This window comes from Leucoraja erinacea, chromosome 16 (assembly GCF_028641065.1).
Source record: "Leucoraja erinacea ecotype New England chromosome 16, Leri_hhj_1, whole genome shotgun sequence".
NCBI classification, from domain to species: domain Eukaryota; kingdom Metazoa; phylum Chordata; class Chondrichthyes; order Rajiformes; family Rajidae; genus Leucoraja; species Leucoraja erinaceus.
This window is the reverse complement of record NC_073392.1, coordinates 35,864,525-35,892,320: the sequence shown is the minus strand read 5'-3', so window position 1 is coordinate 35,892,320 and position 27,796 is coordinate 35,864,525. Positions and strand designations below refer to the sequence as shown.

The 27,796-nt window shown below is 40.6% G+C and overlaps 1 protein-coding gene and 1 long non-coding RNA gene across 3 annotated transcripts in view; one reads left to right on the top strand and one right to left on the bottom strand.

Annotated features, from left to right (window-relative positions):
* Positions 1 to 1,334: 1,334 nt before the first annotated feature.
* Positions 1,335 to 27,796, bottom strand: part of phf2 (PHD finger protein 2) — a 129,092-nt gene continuing 102,630 nt past the window's right edge. For both annotated transcript variants that reach the window (XM_055648169.1, XM_055648168.1), the window contains exons 18-23: positions 26,096 to 26,146; positions 22,121 to 22,395; positions 16,765 to 16,860; positions 14,491 to 14,600; positions 9,138 to 9,252; positions 1,335 to 6,008 (exon numbers count right to left, since the gene is read on the bottom strand). In XM_055648169.1, coding sequence (XP_055504144.1) covers positions 5,920 to 6,008; positions 9,138 to 9,252; positions 14,491 to 14,600; positions 16,765 to 16,860; positions 22,121 to 22,395; positions 26,096 to 26,146 — 736 coding nt within the window. In that variant the 3' untranslated portion in view covers positions 1,335 to 5,919. The remainder of the gene's footprint in view (positions 6,009 to 9,137; positions 9,253 to 14,490; positions 14,601 to 16,764; positions 16,861 to 22,120; positions 22,396 to 26,095; positions 26,147 to 27,796) is intronic.
* On the top strand, positions 8,793 to 25,789 carry LOC129704814 (uncharacterized). The gene is made up of 4 exons (XR_008724779.1): positions 8,793 to 8,919; positions 16,761 to 16,855; positions 22,274 to 22,378; positions 25,676 to 25,789. It is a non-coding gene; the product is annotated as an uncharacterized LOC129704814 (long non-coding RNA).

Below are 27,796 nucleotides of genomic sequence, written 5' to 3'. Positions count from 1 at the left end.
GCTTTGCAGCCCTTCTTAAATAGAGGCACAAAATTAGCTGCTCTCCAGTCACCTGGCACCGCAAGCATTGTTGGTCTGCCCAGGCTCATACAATTTGTACTCTAGCTTCACACAGTGCCCTCAGAGAGAGCTGCTCAGGCATGGATCACATTGAATGGTGGTGCTGGCTCGAAGGGCCAAATGGCCTACTCCTGCACCTTTTGTTTATTGACTTATCTACTTTCACACACCTTCGGACATTCAGCACCTCTTCAATGGTAATATGGACTGTCCTCAAGATATCTCTATTATCTGTAGTTCCCTGGTTTTGATGTCCTACTCCCTGGTATAAAGAGGATAAATACTCATTGAGCATCTTACCATCTCCACATATAGATGACCACTTTGGTTTCTGAGGGGCCCTATTCTCTCTAGTTATTCTTTTCCTTTAAATCACTTACAAAATATTAATGAAAGATCTTTTAAAAAGTCTTCACCTACATTTTCAGTGAAGAATAGTAATGCTGATCTAATGAATGGGACCATGCGAGGTGCACCAGCCAGCCATTCCTTGCTTTAACTTGGAACAACTGGATCTGTTTTGGCTTCCAGTGAGACTGTAGCAGTGCCTATCATGCTGACTATCACTCTGCAGCGTACAGCTGGGCAGCACCTATTCGCTGCTTGTTCGCATGGTTCATCCCAATTTGGCAACCAAAGCTAATATCTTTCAGGACAGTTTTCATGTCAGCATAAGTTTCTTCCTCCTATACCCAAGCCACTACTTGCTGGATGCAACAAGTTGTGATTCAGTGGGTCCTCTCTGAAACTTTTCTAACATCTGCACATTACGCATTGTACAAGGTTGCAATATTTCAGAAGAGGCTCAACCATAATTATACACAATCAATTAATAGAACTTGGTCTGCATTAGATCATCTGAACAATATCAAAACTCTAACAGGGAAGGTTACAAACGTACTGATGCGCAAAGTAAAATCACAAAGAGTTTAACTAAAGTTCACAAAAATCATTTAAAAAAACACTATATCGAGGCAAAATACTACAGGGAGGTAGTGTTCACTGCCAGTGGAAATATAGCAGTAGGAAGTGGCCGTTTGTAATATATCGCCAAACATTTTCCTTTCCACCAATTTCCAACGGTAATCAATGGCTGGCAATTTTTATGGGAAGTGTTTAAAGTTAATCTACTTAGTATAATTTCATACAATACTATTGTAGTCTTCTGACTAGTTCCAGACAGCTTCAGCTGTAGCTCATACAGTGTTAAACAGAACTGTAATAATTGGTACTTTAAAACATTGCCTGGAAGTGAAAAGGCAAGGGGCTTGTGAAACAGAAGAGTATGTAGATTTTATTTTTAACAGTTTTAAAACACATTCTATACAGGTTATTTATAGACAATGTACACATCAATAATAATAGCTAAAATAAAATGTAAGAAGTGTTTCTGTTGTAATTTATAGTGCAGTGGAACTTACAAAATTGAACACAAAACATGAACGATGGTGCAAAGTATAGGCTAGCTATCAATGATTTGTCCTTAATCAACCAATACATATTTCCTACCGCATTACACAGTCATAGAAAGCATACTTCCACAATTTCAGAAGAAAGTTCTCTTTCCTGCATACTCCCTATTTCCAGTTAATTGCACATTATGCCAAGTCAAAACAGGTCAAAGATGACTGAAAGATAAAAATAACCTGTGATAAAATATTAGCAAAAATTAAATCAGCAGACAAAATGTCACCTGTCACAGGTTTTCTTAGTCAATAAGTGCGTGGGCTATATAGATGATAGCAAGCTATTGTCAATTGTAAGACATTGATCTGTCTTTATTGACATTTAAAGAGCCTGTAGTTTTGCATTTTAGATTGAATTACTAAAGTGTACTTCATTACATATACATTTTTGTTAAACAATATTTCTTCATTCTGGCTTACATGAATTGAATTAAAATAATCATTGTATATCTATATATAACTTAGTTTAATTAATCTACGTCCCCGACAATGTAGTTTGCATGAACATATTCCCCTTAATCATTGGTTAATGCCAGAACACTAAGAGTTAAAGTTCTCATCACCCTGCCCACAAATTAAACTGGCATTCTTTATTACAGTATGAACTTTCTATTTTTACAAAACAATGATTCTGTGGTACACTTGCAATAAAGAATGCTGTTCAGAAAGTAAGATGACTTTTATTATTGGCATCACACTGAAGACTCCTTTTTGTTGTAGACTCATTTCCACAATGTGTTAATTAAAAACTTCCCAAACTTGCCATTGGATTAATGCACCCAATTGACGGAACCATATTTCACACATTATAGGCTGAATTTACTGTGCAAGTCCAATCTGTTTAGATAATAACACTTTGACAATTTATTTTCTTGTACATGTGGCCATGTAATTGGCTTTTTTCCCCCCAGGAGATCAGGAATATCTTGAATAAAGTACAAAAAAAACCTCCAAAACTGAAATAAAAACAGAAAGTGCCTTAAATACTCAAAAAGACTGCCAGCATCTGTAGAGAGAAAATAAGATTAGCATTTCAGTCCAATGACTCTTCATCAACATTGGAGAAAATTAGTTTTGTAGCAGGTTTTAAGCAAATACAGAGCTAGGTGAGGAGATGAGGAAGGATACAAAGTTAGGACTGTGATAGAATGCAAGGTAGGAGATATTATTAAAAAAGTATGATAGACCAAAGCAAAATAGGTTTATTAAGGATGTATGCAGAACCAAGACCAGAGAGGACACAGGGTGGAGAATTAAAGTGAAAGGCAACGAGGATCTCAGTTGTGAACAAATGAATTGAATGGAGCCAATTTACAAAATGTTGCTTAACATGCATTTGTCCTTTCCAGCATAACAGATTGGATTGTGCACAGTGGTTACTGTATTCTCAGTAGAAGGAAATTGCTGCTTAACCTGGAAAGGTTAGATTTCTGGAATATGGGATGGAAAGCATTAAAAGACAAGTACTGCACCTTTGTTTGCTTGGGAAGGTGACTGGTGCCAAGAATTTTGGAAAAGTAGTCCTGTGTATCACTATTGGTGGAGAGGATGTATTTTGGTGGGGGCATCAAACTGGAGACAGTGGAAATGGCAGTGGATGACCCATTGAATGTGGGTCCTGATGGTTGGGAATGTGAAGACAAGGCAATTTTTAATATCCTTTGGAGAGGAAGGGGATTGAGAGCAGAAGTGCATGAACTGACATCAACAAGGTCGAAGATCATGTCATTGAGGATGGAGATGGTTCCTCCTATGCAAAGAAATATGACAGGTGAATCTTTACAGGAAGTGAGATGACAGAAAAAATACCCTAGTTAGGAGAATGGCTGGGTTTATAATAGATATTGCTCAGCAATCTATCCCTGAAAATTGATGAAAAGAAGTTGAGGAAGGGAAATGAAGATCAGTGATGGACCAAGTGGAGGTGGGGTACGGTATGAAAATTGATGAAAATAACATTGGAATGGGATAAGACAATTTCAACAGATCAGCCAATGTTACAAAGGTATTAGTTGCGGTTTTATAAATCAATTTTATTGAATCACAATTTCCTTCTGCCTAGAGCTACGAGAACTACTTTGTAACATAAATATGTAATTTTCTTGAGAAACTATAAAGGACCTTTCAATTAAATTTCAACTTGTTGAGAGACACTGAAAAAGTAAATCTTGACTGCTTCAAATATCATTGAAATACACATTTCCGCTTTAAAACTGTTAAAAATGCTGAGATGATTAATATATATATTTCCATAACTTTTACTAAAAGCTTCAGAATTCCGTTTTTAAATTGAAAGATGTATTTATCAAAAACGCAAAGTATCCAAGAAAATCCATATACAAGATATTGTGAGGCTCAAAAGATGCACTGATAGCTGGAACCTGTGTTATTTTATTCCTGAGGTCCACTGTATTTTAACTGCAGCCTTTCTTGCCCAGTGTTTCATTCACTGATATAAATTTATTTGAGAGCATATTTTATACAACATAGACATCAATGTAGCTGAGGATTTAGCAATGCAGCATGAAAGATGTCATAACGTTAAAATGACTTGTTAAAATTAAAGTATTTAACACACCCGTGACTAATATGAACTAAACATTTTAAATGTTTAGTGAATCCTATACAGAAACTCTTGTTGAAAAATAAAGTTTGTAATTAATAGAAAATGTCAATGTAGCTATAAGTCATCTCGACTAAGCTAAAAAGGAATGACTTTCATAAAGAACTACGCAATTAAGTACCTTAATTATAAACATACGTAGGAGAAATGGACAGATTCGATTGCAGGATTATTATACTAAGTGAAAGGCCCAAAGTTGTGCAACTAATGATTTAGAGAAAAAAATGACCCCTCTAAAACCAGATTTTATGTAACAAATTCAAGAAAACGAAGACATCACAAGTAGTTGAAAAATTTAAAAAAAAGTGTAAGAAATGTACAAATATAAAAAGCTACAAATATTAATAAATTACAGATAAGTCACTTAGACTTGGACACCAACACTACACCATTTAAGACCAAAAATACTTCATATTGCATTTGAATGCAAAATTTGAAATTATAAGCTCAAAGAGAACAAAAGTTTAACCTTATTTACAAAGCTTCTCTTTTACTGATGTGTTGTGACTACTTACAAGATAACATTTTTGCAAGGCCACACAATGTTTTTGTTTTTCAGGCAATGCCTTTTATAAAAAATAATCTCCATCATTATTAGAACAACTCAAAAGAAATATAATTTTATCGTAAAAGATGACAATATTAAAAAAAGTAGCGTGAACAATGGGTAGATAGAGTTATAACTCAAGGTACTTTGCAATAAAAATTAGCATTTTGACCATATTTACAGGATTTGTATATTATGTAAAAGGTATTTCAAATGTTTCTTTAAATTTGAAATGTGGAATTGCCTGAGAAACAAACTTATAGAAACAGTATCCATTTGCTCAGGATAATGAGCAAAATCTAGAAGATGCAGGATCATTTCAATCCAAAGAGGAAGAAAGATTCTAAGGGGAGTAAGAGGCAACCGTGGCTGACAAGGGGAGTTAGGGATGGAATAAAACTAAAAGAAAAGGTGTATAACATATAAAATTATAAAAGGACTGGACAAGCTAGATGCAGGAAAAATGTTCCCAATGTTGGGGGAGTTCAGAACCAGGGGCCACAGTCTATGAATAAAGGGGAGGCCATTGAAAAGTGAGATGAGAAAAAAAACATTTTCACCCAGAGGGTTGTGAATTTGTGGAATTCTCTGCCACAGAGGGCAGTGGAGGCCAATTCACTGGATGAATTTAAAAGAGAGTTCGATAGAGCTCTTGGGACTAGTGGAATCAAGGGATATGGGGAGAAGGTAGGCATGGGTTACTGATTGTGGACGATCAGCCATGATCACAATGAATGGCGGTGCTGGCTCGAAGGGCCAAATGGCCTCCTCCTGCACCTATTTTCTATGTTTCTATGATAAACGTAGTAGTTCTTTACTGAACTCTGTAATACTCTTCCCTATAAATACAAAGACGGAGAAAGTTGATTTTGATAGCCTTTTAAAAAATGAACATCTTTCAATATCCATTTAATGCAAAACGATGCTTCAGTAGGAGATTTGATGTTTCAGTGGAAGATTCAGCTGAATGAAGAGGATCACTGTAGCTTCTTTGATGGATGTTAAAAGCCTATCCAATTGTAATACAGACCATGCAGAGCTATCCTACCAAAGAACCACACAAACACATAATGCCCACTGAGAAAGGTCTCCAAAGCATGTTAAATGGATACTGTCTCTATCCCGGAATGATCCAAAATGTATTCACTTTATGTCACACATGTAACAAACAGCATTAGTGTCAGGCCAATACATTTAACTGAAAATATTTTTCATTTCTATCTTTACAGAAGAAGTTTTCCATTCCTATGTATTTTTAGTATCTTCCCAAGTCTCTGTTTAGCTGTTGCCATACCCTTCTTTAACCGCTTTCCTGAAAAATAATACATAATATTCATTATTCTGAAATATGAACATATTAACCTGAAGATTTATTTCCCATTTACCACTACCAATCTATCAAAAAATTATAGAGCTAAAATTATAGAAAGCATCTATTTATATTGATTCAGTCAATGCAACACCTGTAAATTAGTTTATAAGACAGAAACAAACTGCAGGAGGAACTCAGCAGGTCAGGCAGCATCAGAGTGCAGAAATGGACAGGTAATGGTTTGTCTCGTGTTTCTTCTTTAAGAATGTGTTGAAGAAGGGTCTCGGCCCAAAACATCATTTGTCCACTTTCCACCACAGATGCTGCCTGACCCACTGAGTTCCTGCAATATTTCTGCAGTCTATTTGGGCACCAAGAAGTTTGTAAAATTTCAGATATCATAGAATTGTTGGAAATAGACATCAGGTTAGGAATGATTCATAGATAGAAGTTAGTCAATGTGTGTAAACAGAGCATATATCAGGAGGCCGTTGTGCATCTATAATGGCATCATGCAAATAAATTGTACAAGGTTCAACTTGGCATGTAAGGCCCAAGAGCACTGTGAAAGTAGCACTCTGAAGCAGGGCTAAATTAAGGGACTTTCATGGAACATAGAAAATAGAACAGTACAGCACAGGAACCGACTCTTCGAACTACTATGTCTGTGCCGAACATAATGCCAAGAAAAACGTATCTACCTGCACACAATCCATACCCCTCCATCCAAACATATCCATGTGTCTATTCAACATTACTGTCTCCATCACTACCATCGACAACATATTCCAGGCACTCTCCATCCCCTGTGTAAAAAAAACTTGTCCTGCACATCTTTCTTTAACTTTGCCTCTCTCACCTTAAAGCTTTACCAGAATGATGCCTGGAGTAGGGGTATTAGTTACTGGGAGAGAGAGGTTAGACAGATGTAGATTGTTTTCCCTGGGATGCTGGAGATTGTGGGGAGACTTGGTAGAAGTATATACATTTATGAGAGGCATAAATAAGGGAGACAGTCAGAATCTTTTTTTCCAGGATGGAAAAATCAAATACTAGAGGGCAAAGATTTAAGATGAGAGGGCAAGGTTTAAAGGAGATGTAAGTGGGAAGTTTTTTTTACACAGAGGGTGGTAACAAGGAGGGTGTTTAGGGTCTTGCTATTAATTAATTATTTTCTCCTTACATTCGACATCCAAAATGCAACACCTCACATCTGCTTGGATTAAACTTCATCTGGCATCTTTCAGCCCATGTCTGTAGCTGCTCTATATCTCGCCGAATACTTTGATAGCCTTTCTCACAGTCAGTGACTGAGGTAATGTTGGTGTAATCTGCAAATGTACTAAACATCCCAAGTCACTATTAATCCATGCATTTTAATCTACCTGCTCAGCCAACCATGGGGGGCTTTATCAACTGCTCTACTAAAATTCATGTAGACGACAGCCACCATACTCATCAATCATCTTCGTCACTTCTTCAAAGAAATATCAAGTTAGAATCGGCGATTCATCCACCTTAATGCTCTTTAAGAGCCCAAACAGCTCCTCCTTCTTAATCTCAAACTGCCCTTACATATTAGTATTCTTCACACTGGGCTTTCACATTGATTTCACATTAGCTGAGCTCACCTGAGCCATTGAAGTCGACTCCATACATCTGCAAATGCATTTTATTATTTTGCCCCTGCTCCATCACCAGCTCCATTAGTCATCTCCCCAATTGGCAAATGCCTCTTGAAGTAACACTATTCACTAACTATTCTTGGCCATCCTACTCAATCACCTTCCCTGCAACCAACTTCATCCTCCCGCAACCATGTTTCCAATCCCAGGCACGTTCTCCCCACCCTGGAACCTGATTTCCTTTATTGGACTCAATTCCAATATGTTCTGTAATACCACTCCATCTTATTGCCAACCCTCATCCTCCCTACATAAACACCATCCGCCATGTTCTCTGCCCTAATTTTCTCTCAACTTCACATGATCCTCACCTTCACCACCACCATCTGCAGCTGGATTGACCCACTCGTTCGGAGGCATTCTATACAGCTCTGCTACATTCATGAGCAACAACAAGATCAGCCTTTGGCTATAAGAGCAGCTCGTGAGTGAAGTTGACACAAATATAGAGCCAACAGCACATTCTTCCTAAAAGATAGTTGATTCTGTGTAATTGAATTTGCAAGGATAAGACTCCAGATTTTGACTTGGTCTGGGTATTACGAAATGTCAGGAAGGGCTGGAAGGGCTGAACAGACAACAATGGTTCAAGGGGAAGGTCCCCCATGTTTTCTTTCTAATGTTTCTCTGCAGACGCAGTGTAAACTAGCATGGTTCTATTGATGGTCAGGGGTAGGAGAGTTCCCTCAAACATAAACCTGTGTCTCCAATGTCCATCTGCAACAAAGGTACCGTGAGCATGAAGTTCACTCCTGCAATTAACCATCATAGTGCTCTCCCTGCAATAACATCATCTGTTACTCTCTGTTCATCGAAGCTTAAAGGGCCTGTCCCACTTAGGCGACTTTTTAGTCGAGTGCAGGAGACTCTGCGCTCGCCTCATGATCGCCACATGGTCATCACATGTTCACTGGCGGTCTCTGGTGAGTCTCCTTCATGGTTGTGAGGAGTATATGTGTGTGTGTGTGCATGTGAGTGTGTGTGTGTGTATGCGTATGTATATATACACATTCATCTTTTTTTTCTCAAAGGGCGGCACGATGTCGCAGTGATAGAGTTGCTGCCTTACAGCGAATGAAGCTAGAGTACGAATAAGCCCGTGCCAGAGACCCGGGTTCGATCCTGACTACGGGTGCTGTGTGTACAGAGTTTGCACGTTCTCCCCGTGACCTGCGTGGGTTTTCTCCGAGATCTTCATTTTCCTCCCACACTCCAAAGACGTACAGGTATGTAGGTTGATTGGCTTGGTAAATGTAAAAATCTTCCCTAATGGGTATGGGATAGTGTTAATGTGCGGGGATCGCTGGTCGACGCGGACCCGGTGGGCTGAAAGGGCCCATTTCTGCTGTTCTATCTGGAACATATGACAATAAAACTCTTGCCTCTTGTGTCACAATGTACGCAGGGTCCTTCTATTACACTAAATAATGCGAAATTAAACTACCTGCATGGCTATCAGTCTTCATTTCTGTAGAAGCACTTTCCTGAGGAATTTTGATTGAGTCATCAGGTAACACTTTCCTTTTGGTATACTTTCTCTTTGGAACTTTCTGTTGTTCCTACAAAGCAAAGATAATAAGAGTTAGTAACATGTAATGTGTGTGTTGTGGACATCTGTATATTTTATTAATGTTCCTGATAATTACGGATGTATTAAATTATAATTGATGTAACTTGCCACCTGACCTTGGCCAATGCTAATAGTGTAGCTTTGGGATCTGCTACATGAAGGCCCCCAATCTGCAGTCCTTCTGCACACAGTGTGCAGGTCACAGTGATGGAACCCAAAGCCCATCACCCACAGCTTGCAGCAACAAAAGCATCTTTACTATATTTACAGGTGGCTGGCATTCAGAAACACTTTAAAAAAAGTAAATGATTGAAAGAGATTAAAAAATATATAAATATTTAAAAATTAATTTAGCTAAAATACAAATTGATAAAAAGTCAAAGTAAAATAAATAAAGAAGGAAAATTGAGCTTAACTTAGTGCTCAAAGAAGGTCACAGAGTGATACAGTGTGGAAACAGGCTTTTTGGCCCAATTGGCCAAAACGGCTAACATGTCCCAGCTACACTAGTCCCATCTGGTCGTGTTTGGTCCATTAACCTCCAAACCTGTCCTATACATGTACCTGTCGAACTGTTTCGTAAACGTTGGGATAGTCCCAGCCTCAACTACCTCCTCTGGCAGCTTGTTCCATATCCACACAATACCCTTTGTGTGAAAACGTTACCCCTCAGATTCCTATCTTTTCCCCTTCACCTACCTATGTCCTCTGATCCTTGATTCACCTACTCTGGTAAAGAGACTCTGTGCGTTTACTCGATCTATTCCTTGCATGATTTTATACAGCTCTCTAAGATCCTCCTGTGCTCCAAGGAATAGATCCCAGCCTACTCAACTTCTCCCTATAGCTCAGACCCTCGAGTCCTGGCAACATCCTCAGAAACCTTCTCTGTACTCTTTCCAGCTTGACAACATAATCCCATTTACGGTAAATAATCTAATTTAAATGCTTCGATTCAATGCATGTAAACATAACTGCATGCATGGTTTGCATAAAGCCAAGGTGCTACTTGTAAATGCATCCAGGATCTCAGTTCAGTTTAACTTGGAACTACCTCCAAACACAATGAGGTGGGAGGTTCAATACCCGAGCATCCGAACTCTAGCTTGTCTCTAATTTGTGTGTCGCAGTTTGCATGGCAGAAATCAAAGATACGTCACATGCTGGAGGGTGGATGGAGTTGTGGTTCTGACAGAACTGCTAACAATTACTGATCAAATTAAAACGGTGTGGTTCCAGTTGCTTTCAGGGGATGATGGAAGATTAGTACACAAATAATGGGAAGACAGCTCCAAGGGGTTCCCCTTCCTCAACATTGGCAGTGCCCAGCGTATGTGCGCATAGAACAGGGGAAATGTTTGTAGCTACTATCAATCAGAAGCACCCAATCAATGATCGATCTCAGCCTCCACCACCATGGAAGCCAGTTCATTCCATGTAATAGCAAGGAATGACCACTAGTTACAGGAAAGACTATAGGATGGTAGCTATGTTTCTTGCCAAGCTATTTCAGTATAGATGTAAGTACTAACTCCTATAAAAGGGAGTCTAACCATCTCTGTGTGAAATCTCACTGCTATTACTATAGTCAGGTGCACCATAGGTCCAGGTGTTAGGGATTGTGGGGGAAGGTACTGTTGACCTAAAACCTCATACCTGTCATAACCATACCGTGGCTACAACAGGAAGTCAGTGTGAGGCATGTCACTCATCTCCTAACTCCCCAAATGTTTTATCCATCTGCAAGTCTGAAATGGTGATAAATAGGTGTCTTTTAATGGATAAGAGCTGTAAGATCTACATTCATGGAACAGGATAATCCAGGACAGAGCAGATAATTGGCATCCCATCTACCACTCACACACTGCAGTGCATAATATCTACACGTTGAGCAGCTGCAACTTACTCTTTGACAGTGTCTCCCTAATCTATGACGACTATCGCCAGGAGTTATAAGGGCAGTGAGTGCATGTCAATACCATCTTCTGCAAGATCCCTTACAATCACCCACCATTATTAGGTCTTGGATAAACATTGCCACTCCATCAGAAGTTGATGGAGAAAATGCCTGGAATCAGAGCCTGGCTATTAGTGGGTGGGGACAGTTGCTCAGTGGGGAATAACCAAAGGGAAGTCAGGTCAGTAGGTCAGGTTACTGGCATAGAACAGAAACCTGCTCAGGGGACATAAGGCACAAACTTATCAGGCATTGTGAAAACCTGGTAAGTGGCCCTTGTGTGACTGAAAATTCTGGAAATGAAATGCAGACATCACACAAAAAAAAGGAATGAGATCCTGCAAAATGATTCTAGGGAGTTCAGCAAAAGGTGAAAGAGCAGGATCTTTGCAGGGGAGTGATCTCATCACTGGATTACTCCCAGTGCCATGTGCTAATGAGGGTACGGAGAGGAGGCTAGGACAGATGAATTTGTGTCTGGGAAATTGGTGCAGGGGGCAGGGATTCAGATTTTTGGACCGACCATTGGGATCTCTTCTGTGGCAGAGGTGACCTGTGCAAGAGGGGTGAGTTGCATCTGAACTGGAGGGGGCTCAATATCTTGGCAGGCAGGTCTGTTGGAGCTACACAGGTGGGTTTAACCTCTGGCAGGGGGGTGGGATACAATGTAGGACTGGGGGAGGCGAGAGCCTGGAAGTCGGCACAGAAGGAGATGATAGCAAGTTGAGTGGAGTGGAAAGGTAGGAGCATGACAGGGAGTGCGACTGAACTGTTGGATTGAATGTGAGAGGCCTGGTGGGTAAAGCAAATGAACTCAGTGTGAACAAGTTGTGCGACTGGGATGTTGTAGCCATTACGAAAACCTGGCTAAGAGAGCGGCAGGACTGGCAGCTTAATATTCCAGGGTACAGGTGCTACTGGAGAGAAAGCGGCGGGGGAGGGGAAAGAGGCTGGGGTGTTGCATTATTGATTAAGGAGAATGTCCAAGATTACATTACTGATGGTTTGTCCAGTGAGTCTATATGAGTGAAGCTTGAGAAATTAAAAGAGCTTGATGACTTTGTTGGGAGTGTACTACAGGCCCCCAAATACGCAACGCAAATTAGAAGAGCAAATATGCCAGCAGATTTCAGGCAGCTGCAAAACTAATAAGGTTGTCATAGTGGGGGATTTTAACTTTCCCCAGATAGACTCAGAATGTCACAGTGCCAAAGGCTTAGATGGAGTGGAATTTGTCAAATATGTTCAGGAATGTTTCCTTGGGCAATATGTAGAGGGCCCTGCATGGGAGAGAGTAAAGCTTGATCTAGTCTTAGGTAATAGGGTAGTGCAAATGACTGGTGTGTCAATGGGCAAGCCTTTTGGGATCAGCGACCATTCGCTTTAAGATAGTTATGGATAGACATGGATTAAAAATGTTGCCAGTATTAGACAGGAACCTGCTCAATCTGACTGGAGCAGATTGTTTGCAACACAAAATGAGAAAAATAAGGCATGGGACAGGAATAGGCAGCTGGGATCAAGAGTATTCCTGGAAGTGTTTCAGGAACTGAGGAGCATACTTATGAAAGAAAAAAGGAGGAAGGAGATAGGTCTGGTAAATAATATTGAGGGAAGTCCAAAGTGCTTTCATAAGTACATGAAGAGAAAGAGGGAGACCAAAGATCAATTCTTGCCTCTAAAAAACCAAAGCGGTCATCTCTGTGTGGAGCTGTAGGACATGGGCAAGGTCCTCAATGAGTATTTATCATCTGTTTTTATCATCAGAAAGACATGAAGACGAGGGAACTTGGGACAGTTAATGGAAGTGTCTTAAAGACAGTCAGTATTACGGTCGAGGAGGTGCTGAACCTTACGGCGTATAGATAAATCTCCCAGGTCTGATCAGATATATCCAAGGACACCGTGGGAAGCTAGAGAAGAAATGAGGTGTCGGAAGATTGGTGGGTGGCTATCTAGGTTGTGCCTCTATTTAAAAAGTACCGCAAGGATAACCATGGGAACTATAGACCAATGAGCCTAACATCTGTAGTTGGAAAGCTACTACAGAGTATTCTGAGGAATGTTTTATAGTGGAGTGGCAGAAGCTGATTGGGGATAATAAGCATGGTTTTGATTAAGTGAGATCATGTTTAATAATTTCATTTTTTGGGTGACGTAACCAAAAAGGTTGACATGGCCAAAGCCACAGACATTGTCTATATGGACGAGCAAGGCATTTGATGAGCCTTTGCATGTAAGGCTACTCTGGAACACTAGATTGAATCGGATCCTGGAAAAGCTAGCCGATTGAATAGAGAAATGGTTTCATGGAAGGAAACAGAAGCTGATGGTGGAAGATTGTTTTCTGGATTGTAGGTCTGTGACTAATGGTGTACATCAGGGTTAAGTGCTGGGCCCATTGCTGTTCAAATCAACGATTTGCTTGAGAATGTACACGGCATGATTAGTAAGTTTGCAGATGACACTAAAGTGTTGTAGAGAATGAAGATGGCTATCAAAAATTATAGCAGGATCTTGATCAGTTGAGCAAGTGGGCTGAGGAATGGTTAAAAGGATGTCATTAAGCTGGAAAGAGTGCAGACATTGAAGAGAATGTTGCCAGGAATTGAGGGCCTGAGCTATCGGGATAGGTTGCGCAGTATAGAACTTTATTCCTTGGAAGGCAGCAGGATGAGGGGCGATCTTATAGTAGTATAAGATCGTGATGGGAATAGACAGGGTAGAGGCATTGTTTTTTTTTTACCCAAAGTAGGGGAATCAAGAATGAGAGAACATAAGTTTAGGGTGAGAGAAGAAAAAATGTAATAGGAACAAGAGACAACTATTTCCACACAGAAGGTGGTGGGTGTATGGAAACAGCTGCCAGAGGAGGTCGTTGAGGCAGGTACTATAACAACAGTTAAGGCATTTGGACAAGTACATGGTACGAAAGGTTTCAGATTATGTGGGGCAAATGTGGGCAGGTGGGACTAATGTAGATGGTGAATCTTGGTCGGTGTGGGCAAGCTGGGCTGTAGGGCCTGGTTCCATGGTCTATGACCCTATGCAGAATTTATTTAGGCAAGTTATAATATACATATTCCATAATTATGCATATGTATAATGTATATGCATAATACAAATGTGTGCACATCTTTTTGCTTAAACATCTGAATAAACTAGTTCTTACAAGTTAACTTTAAGTGAACACCTGTAATAATATTACACGTTAAATGTCATGTGAAGATTGTGTTCTCCACAAAGTGGTGGGATCTGTCAGCAGCTCACCTGTTGTGATAGTTTTGCAGCAGCTGCTGCTAATCCAGTTTCTACTGAGGCCACTCTTGCACCTTCTCGTGTCGGTCTGTCATGCCGAGGAACAGATGGTGTAACTCTGGCTAAAGAGATGCATAAAAATATTTGTTTGTATTGCTTCATGCTGTATAATAAGGACACACCGTTAAGCTATTTATAATTTTGCATCCAGTTGTTTAACTTTGATATTGAGAGTAACAATTCTCTGGGAGAATATATTTTAAATAGCTGTTTTATTTAGACGTGGTCATACAGCGTGGAAACAGGCACTTCGGTCAACTTGCCCACACCAACCAACATGTCCCATCTACACTCGTCTCACTGACCTGCGTTTGCCCCATATCCCTATCCTATCCATGTACCTGTCTAAATGTTTCTTAAACATTGCATTAATACCTGCCTCAAATACCTCATCCGGCAGCTCTTTTCATACACACACCACACTGTATGGAAAACGTTACCCCTCAGGCTCCTATCTTTCCCCCTCACCTTAACCACATGTCTTCTGGTTATTGATTTCTCTACTCTGGGCAAGAGATTCAATGCTTCTAACCAATCTATTCCTCATGATTTAGTATACCTCAATAAGATCACCCTTCATCCTCCTGCGCTTCAAGGAATAGAATCCTAGCCCGCTCAACCTCACCCTACAGCACAGGCCCTTGAGTCCTGGCAACATCCTCGTAATTCTTCTCTGTATCCTTTCCAGCTTGACAACATCTCTCCTATAACACGGTGCCCAGAACTGAACATTATACTATAAATGCAGCCTCACCAATGTCGTATACAATTGCAACATGACCTCTCAACTTCTCTGACTGATGAAGGCCAATGTTTTTGGCAACCCTATCTACCTGCAACTCCATCTTCAACAACCAATCCACCTGCAATCCTAGATCCCTCTGCTCTACAACACTCCCCAGAGCCCAGCCATTCACTGTGTAGGTCCTGCCCATGTTAGTCTTCCCACAATGCAACCTCACATTTCTCTGCATGAAAATGCATCAACCATTACTCAGCCCACCTAGCCAACTGATCAAGATCCTGTTGCAATTTTTCACAACCATCTTGACGATCTGCAAAACCACCCACTTTTATGGCAACTGCAAACTTACTAATCATGCCATGTACATTCTCATCCAAATAATTGATATTTGTTGGATAGAAATTTCATCAGATTAATTATAACGGTATATTGCTCTGAGGTTTTCTCACTCTTATTACAATTAATTGAATTGTTCTCAATTAATGATGTGAAAGGAATCAAACCATGAAGTGTTATACTCGTACAGCACGGAAACAGGCCCTTTGGACAAAGTCCATGCCGACAAAGATACAAGATACAAGATACATTTATTTGTTACATGTGCCAGATGGCACAGTGAAATGTGATTGCCATACAGCCATACAATAAAAATAAAGAACACAGCACACGATAAAAACATCCCCACACAGCAGAATCAAAGCTTCCCACTGTGAGGGAAGGCACCAAAGTCAGTCATCTTCCTCTAATGTTCCCCAATGTTCACCTATGGTCGGGGCCTCCCCGACCCATCTACACTCGTCCCCCCAACTCACATTTGACCCATATCCCTTTAAACCTCTCCTATCCACATACCTATCCAAATGTCCTTTAAATGTTGTTTAACTTGACTCAACTATGTCTTACGTAAATTGCCCCAAAGTAGGCTAGTAAAGGGCCTGTCCCACTTACGCAATTTTTTCAGTGACTTGCCGGCACCCGTCATAGTCGCAGCAGGTCTCCGAAAATGTTCCAGATGTTGAAAATCCAGCAGCGAACCAGAAAAAGGTATGACTCTTTGGGCGACTACTCACGACCATACAGGCGACATGTCACGGGGTGACGTCTGTACCTTTTTCTGGTTGCTGCTGAATTTTCAACATGTTGAACATTTTCGGAGACCTGCTGCGACTATGACGGATACCAACCAGTCGCCTAAAAAATCGCGTAAGTGGGACAGGCCCTTAAGGGCGATTGTTGGTCAATGCAGACACAGTGGGCCAAAGGGCATGTTTCCATGCAATAACTCTAAACTAAACTAAACTAAACTAAACTAAACTAAACTATTGTATGTACTAATTAAATGTACAATGAAAATCGTGTATCAGTCCATACTGTTTATATCAGAAACTATTTTTTCCTAAATAACATTCCTGGTGTAAAGTGATGCAAACTAACACCAAAATGAACCAAATATTCAATACTATTTTTTGTTGCAAAGGTACCTGTTGGATTCCAAGGTGTGTCATCTGCACTTCTTCTCTTTTTGGATCTGGATTTGAAAACTGGATCGTCATCATCAGATTCAAGTGATGGGTAAACTGGACACATAAGAGGAATCTATAGATATTCATTGATTATATTATGCAAATAAATCATTTCACTTTTATGGATACTGAGATCCTGACTGGATCCTGACATTCAGAAGTCAAGGATAGACACAAAATGCTGGTGTAACTCAGCGGGACAGGCAGCATCTATGGAGAGAAGGAATGGGTGATGTTTCTGGTTGAGACCCTTCTTCTCGACCCGAAACACACCCATTCCTTCTCTCCAGAAATGCTGCCTGTCCCACTGAGTTACTCCAGCATTTTGTGTCTATCTTCGGTTTTAAACCAGCATCTGCAGTTCCTTCCTACAACATTCAGAAGCCAAAATCTGATTGCAGAAGAATATTTCCACATTTTCCAAATATCTTTTTATCTTGTTAATAAAATGTCACTGTAAAATGTAACAATTGTAGATACAAACATCATAAATTCATATTATTAGATCTCCTCTCAAATTTGTCCTCTTCCACAAAAAGCAACACTACATTTCCACTCTTTGTCCTTTATCAGCGTGAAATAATTTTAGAATCATGGAATCATATCTGCATCCTCTCCAATTCCATTCACTTTTCCAAATCCTTTCACTTGAGTTGCCCAAAAATGGGCATACTGCACCAAAACAATGTTTATGTTCAAGTGTTGCTTGCATTTGTACTCTTTGCCTCCATGTTTAAATCCCTGTATGTTTTAATCACTTTCTCAATGTGCTCTACCACGTGTAATAAATTACATAGCGTCAGAGAGACATTCAGCATTGAACCAGACCCTTCGACACAACTTGCCCATACCGACCTAGAAGCCCCATCTACACTAGTGCCACCAGCCCATGTTTATCCCATATCCTTCTAAATCTATCGTATCCATGTAACTGTCCAAATGTATTTTAAATGTTGTTATAGTGCTTTCCTCAACTACCTCCTGTGGCAGCTTGTTCTATATATCCACCACACCTGTGTGAAAAAGTCACCCCTTAAGTTCCTATTAAATCTTTCCCCTCTCACCTTAAACCAATGTTCTCTGGTTCTTGCTTCCCCTACTTTAGGAAACCGATTGTGTGCGTTTACCGTATCTATTCTCCTCAAGATTTTATACACCTCAATAAGATCACCCGTCATCCTCCTGCGCTCACAGAAATGAACTCCTAGCCTGCCCGGCCTCTTCCTGGAGCTCAGACTTCTGGCAACATCCTCATAAATCTTCCCTGTACTTCCAGCTTAACAAATCTTTCCAAGAGCAGGGTGACCAAAACTAAACACAATACTCCAACCACACTTACATCTTGTACAACTGTAATAAAACATCCCAACTTCTACATTCAATACCCTGACTGGTGAAGGCCAATGGGCAGAAAGCAATCATGGCCCATGTGCGGGCGGGACGTCAAAGGATGAGAAGCCGAAATGAAGAAGTGGAAGCCAAGGTACCAAACGGAGACAACGCCTAAAAGCCAAATAACCGAAAGGACACGACGCCAGGATTTGTCCGAGACCTTGTAAGCGATTGGTCCAGACTCCCGCGTCCATCACATCACTGACAGGGGGAGATTTTTATCTTTCCTTCGCCACTTTTGGACTTTCCTGAATATAAAATAAAACCCCGTTCTCTCGCTCTCTCTCTCTTGGCATTCCCGGAATCATTTGGCATTTTGCAAAGACAACTGCATCTGCAGTTCCTTCCTATTGAAGAAGAATGCTGGCCCAAAACAACTCCTAATCCATTCCCTCCACAGATGCCGCCTAGCTCGCTGAGTTCCTCTCTGTGTTTTTTATTTAACTCAGAAATTGAAGATAGACACAAAAAGCTGGACTAACTCAACGGGACAGGCAGCATCTCTGGAGAGAAGGAATGGGTGATGTTTCAGGTAGAGACCCTTCTTCAGACAATCACAAGTACTCTCACCGTTGAGAGTTCAGTTCAGTCTGAAGAAGGGTCTCGACCCGAAACGTCACCCATTCCTTCTCCCCAGATTCGCTGCCTGTCCCGCTGAGTTTCAGGAAAGTCCAAAAGCGGCAAAGGAAAATTAAAAATACCGCCACCCTCCCTGCTCCCCCGGCCAGTGATGTGATGGACAAGGGGGTCTGGACCAATCGCTGACAAGGTCTTGGATGAATCCCGTCCCTGGAGATGTCATGTCCCTTCAGCGGCTTTTCGACGTCAAGTCCATTCTGCGTATTGTCCTTTCGGCGTGCAGTCCGTTCGGTTCGTATTCTTTCGGTGTCGTGCCCTTTCGGTTATTTGGCTTTTAGGTGTCATGTCCATTCGGTTATTTGGCTATTTAGCGTTGTTTCTGTTCGGTATCTTGGCTTCCACTTCTTCACTTCGGCTTCTCGTACTTCGATGTCACGTCCGGGTGCCATCATGACCCACCTATCTACCTGTCACGTCAGTATCTTTCCCCTCTCACCTTAAACCAGCCCTGCCATTCACTGTGAAGGTCCTGCCCTGGTTTGACTTTCCAAAGTGTACCACTTGTTACATATCTGCATTAAACTCCATTAACCATTTCTCAATCTACCTGCCCTACTGATCAAGATCCTGCTGTAATTTTTGATAAGGATTTTTGCTGTCTATGACACCACCCACTTTACTGTTGTCTGCAAACTTACTAATCATACCATGTACTATCTCATCCCAATCAATGATAGATCCCAATCCCAGAGGCACATCTCCAGTCGCAGGCCTCCAGTTGGAAAAACAACCTTCCATCATCATTCTTTGCTACTTTCCATGAAGCCAATTCTTTATCCACTCTGCTGGCATTCCCTCAATCCCATGTGATCTAACCTTATAGTGTATTCTATCATGCGGAATCATCAAATGCTTTGTTGAATTCCAAATGCCCTGATCAACCTTTTTGATTACTTTTTCAAAATCACAATCAGATTTGTGAGACATGATCTCTCATGTACGAAATTGTGCTGACTGTCCCTAATCAGCCGTTGTACATCCAAATGTTACAGTGAACAATAGTTCCCAGGCTTTTTCTTGCAGCACTTCTTAAATAGAGATTCAATGTTAGCCATCCTCCAGTCTTCCGACACCTCAGATTCATATATCTCTGCCGGTGCACCTGTAATTACTTCTATAGCTTCCAACAACGCCCTCAGATATATCTAATCAGGCCCGATTGATCTGTCTACCTCCATACATCTTATTACATTCAGCAGCTCCTCGACCGTAATACTGACTGTCCGCAAGACATTTCCATTAACTACCCCAAGATCCTCAGTCTTCATTTCTTACTCCTTGGTAAAAATGGAGGAGAAATGCTCATTGAGGGCCTTGCCCATCTCCTGTGGCTCCACACAGAGATGACTGCTTTAGTTTCTGAGGAGCCCTATTCTCTCTCTAGTCACTGTCCTTCCCTCGATGTAAATAAATGTATTTGGATTTCCATTAATGTTATTATCCAGAGCTAACTGCTGCTCCCTGAGTTTTGCCCTGAGTTGCATCTGCTCTGCTCCTCAGTTTCTGCAACACCTCCAGAGATACGCTTGATCCCAGCATGCGATAACCTGTCCCCCACTACCCTTTTCCACCAGAGTCTCAATTTCTCTACACCTATAGCTTTCTACATTTTCTTTGGCATGAGAACAAGATCAACTGCAGTTGTGTTTTCGCAACTGTATTTAAAATAAACTCACAGAATAATATTTGCAAGGTTTTGCATTGTACCTGCAGAATGGTGAGCATATTACCAAGTTTATTAATACATTTTTAATTACCACTTTCAGCTTGCCTGATTTAATATTCAACAATACTAATCATACTTTTCTCTAGCCAGGGGATAAAGAAACCGGGAATTAGAATCCTGCTTATTGCATTAAATAAAACGTATTCTAATTCAACAAAATATTCACCGTGTTAAATACTAGACCATTTAGCTTAAGTAATTTAACTAATTATGCCCAGTAGTAAAATGAATTGAATCACATTATTACTTTGCCTACTTAAATAAGTCCTAAGTATGGGATGATTTAGGAAAACATTGTTAATGTGATTAACGTTTGCAGTCTATAATACTATAATGTAAATTATGTAAATTTTGAATTCCATTTTGTAGTGAATTGTAAGTTATTTGCTTTTCATTAGAATGAAGAGAATAATTTAAAGTTTATTAATACATACTAATCAAACAGTGATTATCTACAATTCAAAATATATACTATATATAATTTTAGACAGACACATTATTCTTTTAACCTACATCCCGTTTAAATTAATGATCAGTACCACTGTCATTTTACAGGTTACTTCCTCATAAAACCATGCAGGTTAACCCATCTGCTGTTTGGAAATCATGATATTGTGAGCCAGGCTACACAGTACAACTAATCAACAGCATAATTTAGTGCTGCTTATATTATGTCATGAGCAAAGTTATCGTGCGGCTGAATTACAGTCATTCATCATTGGTTAATCACAAACAACAGTCTTTCCAGCTCATCCCTTAAATTTAAAAAAATGTTATTTTCGTTGTGTTCTTCAGTGCTGATACCCATCTTAAAGTACACACATTCTGGAATCATTTTCCAGCATCTGCAGTTCCTTCTTAAACATTCTGTAATAAGTTCACACACCTTCCCCAAATCAACGAATGCAGTTGTCATTCATGGTCATGAATGAATTAGACTGGGATACTACAGAAAGGAATGTCTGAACAACGGGCCTATTTTTAGTCTACTGCACAAGTTACTTGTAGCATTTTCTGTAGATATGGTGTACTATGGAGGTGTTATTTTATAATATAAACTTGAGCAATAGGGAATGGAAAAAATGAACCAAGTTGAAATGTTTTCGAATATAAGAAAATTAACAAATATTGAAGACTGAGGAGAAGCCTGAAATTTGTTTTGTGAGGCTTTGGTGCTGATTTTTCATATAACACAAGGCTATACAAGAATCCAGTTTAATACCAAATGCACCAGGTCTTATAACACTACACACCTTATACAGTTGGTGAAATGAATGATCAGTAATTAAAAGGAAAACAACAATTGCCAAATATTTTGAGAATTAACTTCAAAGTTCTACTAATGAGATTTAATTAGTCAGAACATCTTAAAAACACAGAAATAAATATGCCTACATATAATATGATTTTTTATATTTTACTTCAAAATTACTTAATCTAAATTAAGGGTGCAAAACTACTTTGATTACTGTTGATGTCTGTTCAGTGCTACTTCATAACATTATTTAGTTGTTGACCATGCAGGTTCAGTCATTGTTATTCATCAAATGTTCTTACCATAATCGGAATCTTTGAAACATGCTCCTAGGCTGTCGTGGTCTTCATAATCATTAATGTCAATTATGCTCTGCGGATGGTTTTTGATTAACCGTTTTCCTTTGTGCTTTTTAATCTTGTTACTTGTTTTCTTGGATCCTTGATTTATTGAAGAGCTATTTTTAACTTGGTTACCAGTCCATGAAGTCTGCAAGCAAGACTCTGAGGATGGAAGATTTGCCATGGATAACATGCCCTGGATGGCTTCCTGTGTGCTGGGTGAGGCTGGAGGTTGACTGAAAGACAGGCAAAACATCTCATTCTTTTAAACCAAAAATAAACTAACAAGACATAGCTAATGAAGTCAGAGTCGTACAGTACGGAAACATGCCTATTGGTTCAACCCGACAATGCTGTTCAAGTTGCCCCATCTAAGCTAGAGCCATCTGCGTGTGTTTGGCCCGTATCCTTCTAAATCTTTCCTATCTATTATATACCTGGTCAAGTGTCTTTTAAATGCTGTTATAGAAATGCCCTTAACTACTTCTTCTGGCAGCTTTCTCCATGTACCCATCCAAATATCACTCCACTGGCTTCTTGTTAATTTGTTCTCTTCTCACCTTAAACCAATGTCCTGTGGTTCTTGATTGCCCTGCCCTCTGTAAAAGGTGATGTGTATTCACCCTATCTACTACCATCATAATTTATGCACCACTATTAGATCACCCCTCGGTCTCTTGCACTCCAAAGAATAAAGGCCTACCTAGCCTGCCCAATATTTCCCTGTGGCTCAGGCCTTTGAGACCTGGCAACATCCTCGCAAGGATTCTCTGCTCTCTCTCCTTTTTAATGACTTCTGTCCTAAAGCAGGGAGACCAAAGCTGAACACAGTACTGCAACATCTAGTAGAACCTGTCAAATACTATACCAGGTACCCTGATTGGTAAAGGCCAATGTACCAAAAGTCTTCTTTACCATCCTATCTACCTGTTACACTGTTTTCTGTGAACTATATAACTATACTCTCTACAATACTCTCACATGTGAAGGTCCTGCTGCGATTTGAGCTCCCAAAATGCAACAACTTGCACATATTGGCATTAAAATCCATTAGCCAAAGGCAAATGTGGATATTTGTTTTCACTATTGCAGCCTAATTTAAACTAAATGGAACATAACAACTGATACTAGTTACTGAAATTATAATATAATAGTATTAGAACTGGCTTAAATTCTTCAGGGTAATGCATAAAAGCTTATAAGGAAGACAATTGGAATTACCAGTATTTCAGTATTTCCCATCTTAAAAGGTTGAAGAGGACAAAGCTGTAGACAGTATCAATAGGGACTTCACCAAGGCCTTAATAAGGTTCTGCATTGTAGATTGAACTGGAAAGTTAGACCACATGGGATACAGGGAGAGGTAGCCAACTGGATTGAGATTTGATTTCATGGAAGGATGTTTTTCAGACTGGTAGCCTGTGACTAGTGGTGTGCCTCAACAATCGGCTTACCAAGCACAATTTGTGACTGGCCCTGATTGATCCTGGTCGATTCGCACCTTCAGCTCTTCACCCACTCCCTACTTTCCATCTGAAGAAGAGCCCCAACCCGAAACGTCACCCATCCTTTTTCGCCAGAGATTCTGCCTGACCCTCTGAGTTACTCTAGCACTTTGTGCCTATCTTTGAGTTTTTTGAAGATGTAACCAAAAAGGTTGGCTGAGGCAGAGCTGTAGATGTTGTGTAGATGGATTTCAGGAAGGCACTTGATAAGGTTCCCCATAGTAAGCTGCTCTGGAAGATTAGATTGCATGGGATTGAAGGAGAGCTAGCCAACTGGATAGATAATTGGCTTTGTGGAAGTGAGCAGAGGGTGATGGTGGAAGGTTGTTTTTCAGACTGGAGGCCTGTGACTAGTGGTGAGCCACAGGATTCAGTACTCGGCACATCATTGTGAAGTCTGAAGAAGGGTCAAACGTCACCTATTTCCTTCGCTCCATAGATGCTGCTGCCCCCGCTGAGTTTCTCCAGCATTTTTGTGTACCTGGGCACATCATTGTTTATCATTCATATCAATGATTTGGATGAGAATGTACAAGGCATGATTAGTAAGTTTGCAGATGATACTAAAGTGGGTTGTATTGTAGATATCAAAGATGGTTGTCAAAAATTGCAGCAGGATCTTGATCGGTTGGCCAGGTGGGCTGAGGAATGGTTTATGGAGTTTAATACAGAGAAGTGCAAGGATTTGCATTTGGGGATGTCTAACATGGGCAGGAACTACACAGTTAATGGCAGCACTCTGGGGAGTGTTGCAGAGTAGAGGGATCTAGGAATGTAGGTACATGGTACCTTAGAGGTGGCATCACGATTAGATAAGGTGCAAGAAGGCTTTTGGCACATTGGCCTTTATCAGTCGGAGTACTGAGTTACAGCTGTACAAGACAAAGGTGAGGCCACATTTACAGTATTGTGTTCAGTTTTGGTCAGCCTGTGAAAGGAAAGATGTCAAGCTGGAAAGGGTGCAAAAAAGATTTACGAGGATGTTTGTTGCCAAATTTTGATGTTGCCAAAGTTTGATGTCAAAGGCCTGAGTTATAGAGAGAGGATGGGCAGGACATTATTCCTTGGATCGCAGGAGGATGAAGCGTGATCTGATAGAGGTGTATAAGATCATGACATCTGTCTGCTGGTCAAGGGCGCTTACCACATAGTGATAGCGAGTCTCGTCAGCTGGAACGCCGCAGATGTAAAATTGGAATTTGTCCTGTCGAAACCAAACCCCGGCTGCGGGGTCCAAAATGGAGGTAGCTTTAGGGAGACTGTGTTGAGTTCGGCCACGCCGGCCCTGTAGGCGGCAGCGGCAGAATGCATTTTATTTTTTCCAAATTTCGCTTCCAGGATTACACTCCTGGGCGTCAGGGGTCACCAATGTAGCGGGGACTCGCAGGAGTCCAGCCAAAAACTAGTCGGACACGAGTTGCGTGCACTAGACGTGTTTATTCTCTCCAATACAGCTCACTACTCCTTAAATGACACGGGCGTTGCCTGGCCTTAAATACCAACTCAGGTACCGTCCCCGTGACTAGCGCCTTCCGCACCAAGACGCCGCTCTCTAGAGCCGATGGTTCATTGTGCCCTTGGGTTGCCACCAGGTGGCGCCACACTGGGACATATTGGCTGGTGTGGGCATGTTAGGCTGAAGAGCCTGTTTCCACGCTGTATCACTCATGACTATGACTAATCCTATGCATATAGTATATAACATAGAAGCCAAAATTCGAAACGAAAAGCCAGAGTAACTCAGCGGGTGGAGAAGGGTCTTAACCCGAAACATCATCTATTCCTTTTCTCCGGGGATGCTGTCTGGCACACTGGGTTACTCCACCTTTTTGTGTCAATCTTCACTTAAAACCAGGATCTATAGTTCTTTCCTAAACATAGAAGCCAATGTGTATTGGAATTCTGTTTCTGAAACTTGTCTCAATTGCTGTCAATCTCATGAATTTTAGTTCATGCAATGAGGAAACATTACTAGATCCATGACTTACCATATCTTTTCTTTTTGAAACAGAATAAAGCTAAGAAATATGAAAACAATAAGTATTTGAATGGCCGCGATGTTTTATCATCAACCAGAAATGTTGATATTTCTCTGCATCAATACTGCCTGCCTGCTGAGGACTTGATGCAGAGAAATATCAACATTTCTCTGCATCAATACTGCCTGCCTGCTGAGGACTTGCAACATATTCCTCTTAGATTTTCAGCATCCATCAAACTGTATGTTCTGTAAGGTCAGCTTGGATGAATTGGGCTGAAAGGCCAGTTTCTGTGCTGTATCGCTCTATAACTATCAATCAGTTTTTGTGCGCACATATCTAATAGTGTCCATCTTTGTGACAATGTGTGCTTTGATCATATTTTTCTATCTGAATTGCTCCTTGTTCAGCTGCAACAAGTAAGTTTAACCTTGGTAGGATATTAATAGTACCTGAATTCGGTGATGTCATAGTTGGTGGCTTTGGCTACTTTAACGATTTTGCTGGAAAAAAAAACATTTGAGAGGATTTTGTCAGATTAAGTGTTTAAATTAACTGACACAATTTTACTTCTATAAAACAGCCAAATAAAAGTGACAAATCTTAATTGTAACGAATCAAATGTATTAAATGATAGGGGTACAGGAAACAATAGACAATAAGTGCAGGAGTAGGCCATTCGGCCCTTTGAGCCAGCACCGCCATTCAATGTGATCATGGCTGATCATCCCCAATCAGTACTCCGTTCCTGCCTTCTGTCCATATTGCTTAACTCCGCAATCCCTAAGAGCTCTATCTAGCTCTCCCTTGAAAGCATCCAGAGATCCAGCCTCCACTGCCCTCTGAGGCAGAGAAGTTAAACAGCAGTAGTTAAAACTGGCATGTAACAAAGGTAATGCCACTGTGGTGATGGGGGATTTTAATATGCAGGGAGACTGGGAAAATCAGGTTGGTTCAGGACCCCAAGAAAGAGAGTTTGTAGAGTGCCTCCGAGATGGATTCTTAGAGCAGCTTGTAATGGAGCTGACCAGAGAAAAGGCAATTCTGGATTTAGTGTTGTCCAATGAACCAGATATGATAAGAGAACTCGAGGTAAAGTAACCGCTTGGAGGTTGTGATCATAATATGATTAGTTTTAATCTGCAATTTGAGAAGGAGAAGGTTAAATCTGAAATGTCAGTAATGCAGTTGAACAAAGGAGACTATGAAGGCATGAGAGAGGAGCTGGCCAAGGTAGACTGGAAAGGGATCCTAGCAGGAATGACAGTGGAACAGCAATGGCAGGAACTTCTGGGCATAATCCGGAAGACGCAGGATCATTTCATTCCAAAAAGGAAGAAAGATTCTAAGGGGAGTAGGAGGCAACCGTGGCTGACAAGAGAAGTTAGGGATAGAATAAAACTAAAAGAAAAGATGTATAACACAGCAAAGAGTAGCCGGAAGCCAGAGGATTGGGAAACTTTCATAGGACAACAGAAGGAAACAAAACGGGCAATACGGGCTGAAAAGATGAAGTATGAGGGGAAGCTGGCCAGGAATATAAAGAAGGACAGTAAAAGTTTCTTTAGATATGTTAAAGGAAAAAGAGTAGCAAAGTCAAATGTGGGCCCCTTGAAGGCAGACACGTGTGAAATTATTATGGGTAATAAGGAAATGGCAGAAGAGTTGAACAGGTACTTCGGCTCTGTCTTCACTAAGGAAGACACAAACAATCTCCCAGATGTACTGGTGGACAGAGGATCAAAGGGGGTAGAGGAACTGAAAGAAATTTTCATTAGGTAAGAAATAGTATTGGGTACGCTAATGGGACTGAAGGATGATAAATCCCCTGGGCCTGATGGTCTGCATCCCAGGGTCCACAGGGAGGTGGCTCTAGAAATAGTGGACGCATTGGTGATTATTTTCCAATGTTCAATAGATTCAGGATCAGTTCCTGTGGATTGGCGGATAGCTAATGTTATCCCACTTTTCAAGAAAGGAGCGAGAGAGAAAACGTGGAATTACAGACCAGTTAGCCTGATTTCGGTGGTGGGAAAGATGCTGGAGTCAATTATTAAAGAGGTAACAATGGGGCATTTGGATAGCAGTTAAAGGATTAGTCCAAGTCAACATGGATTTATGAAAGGGAAATCATGCTTGACCAATCTTCTGGA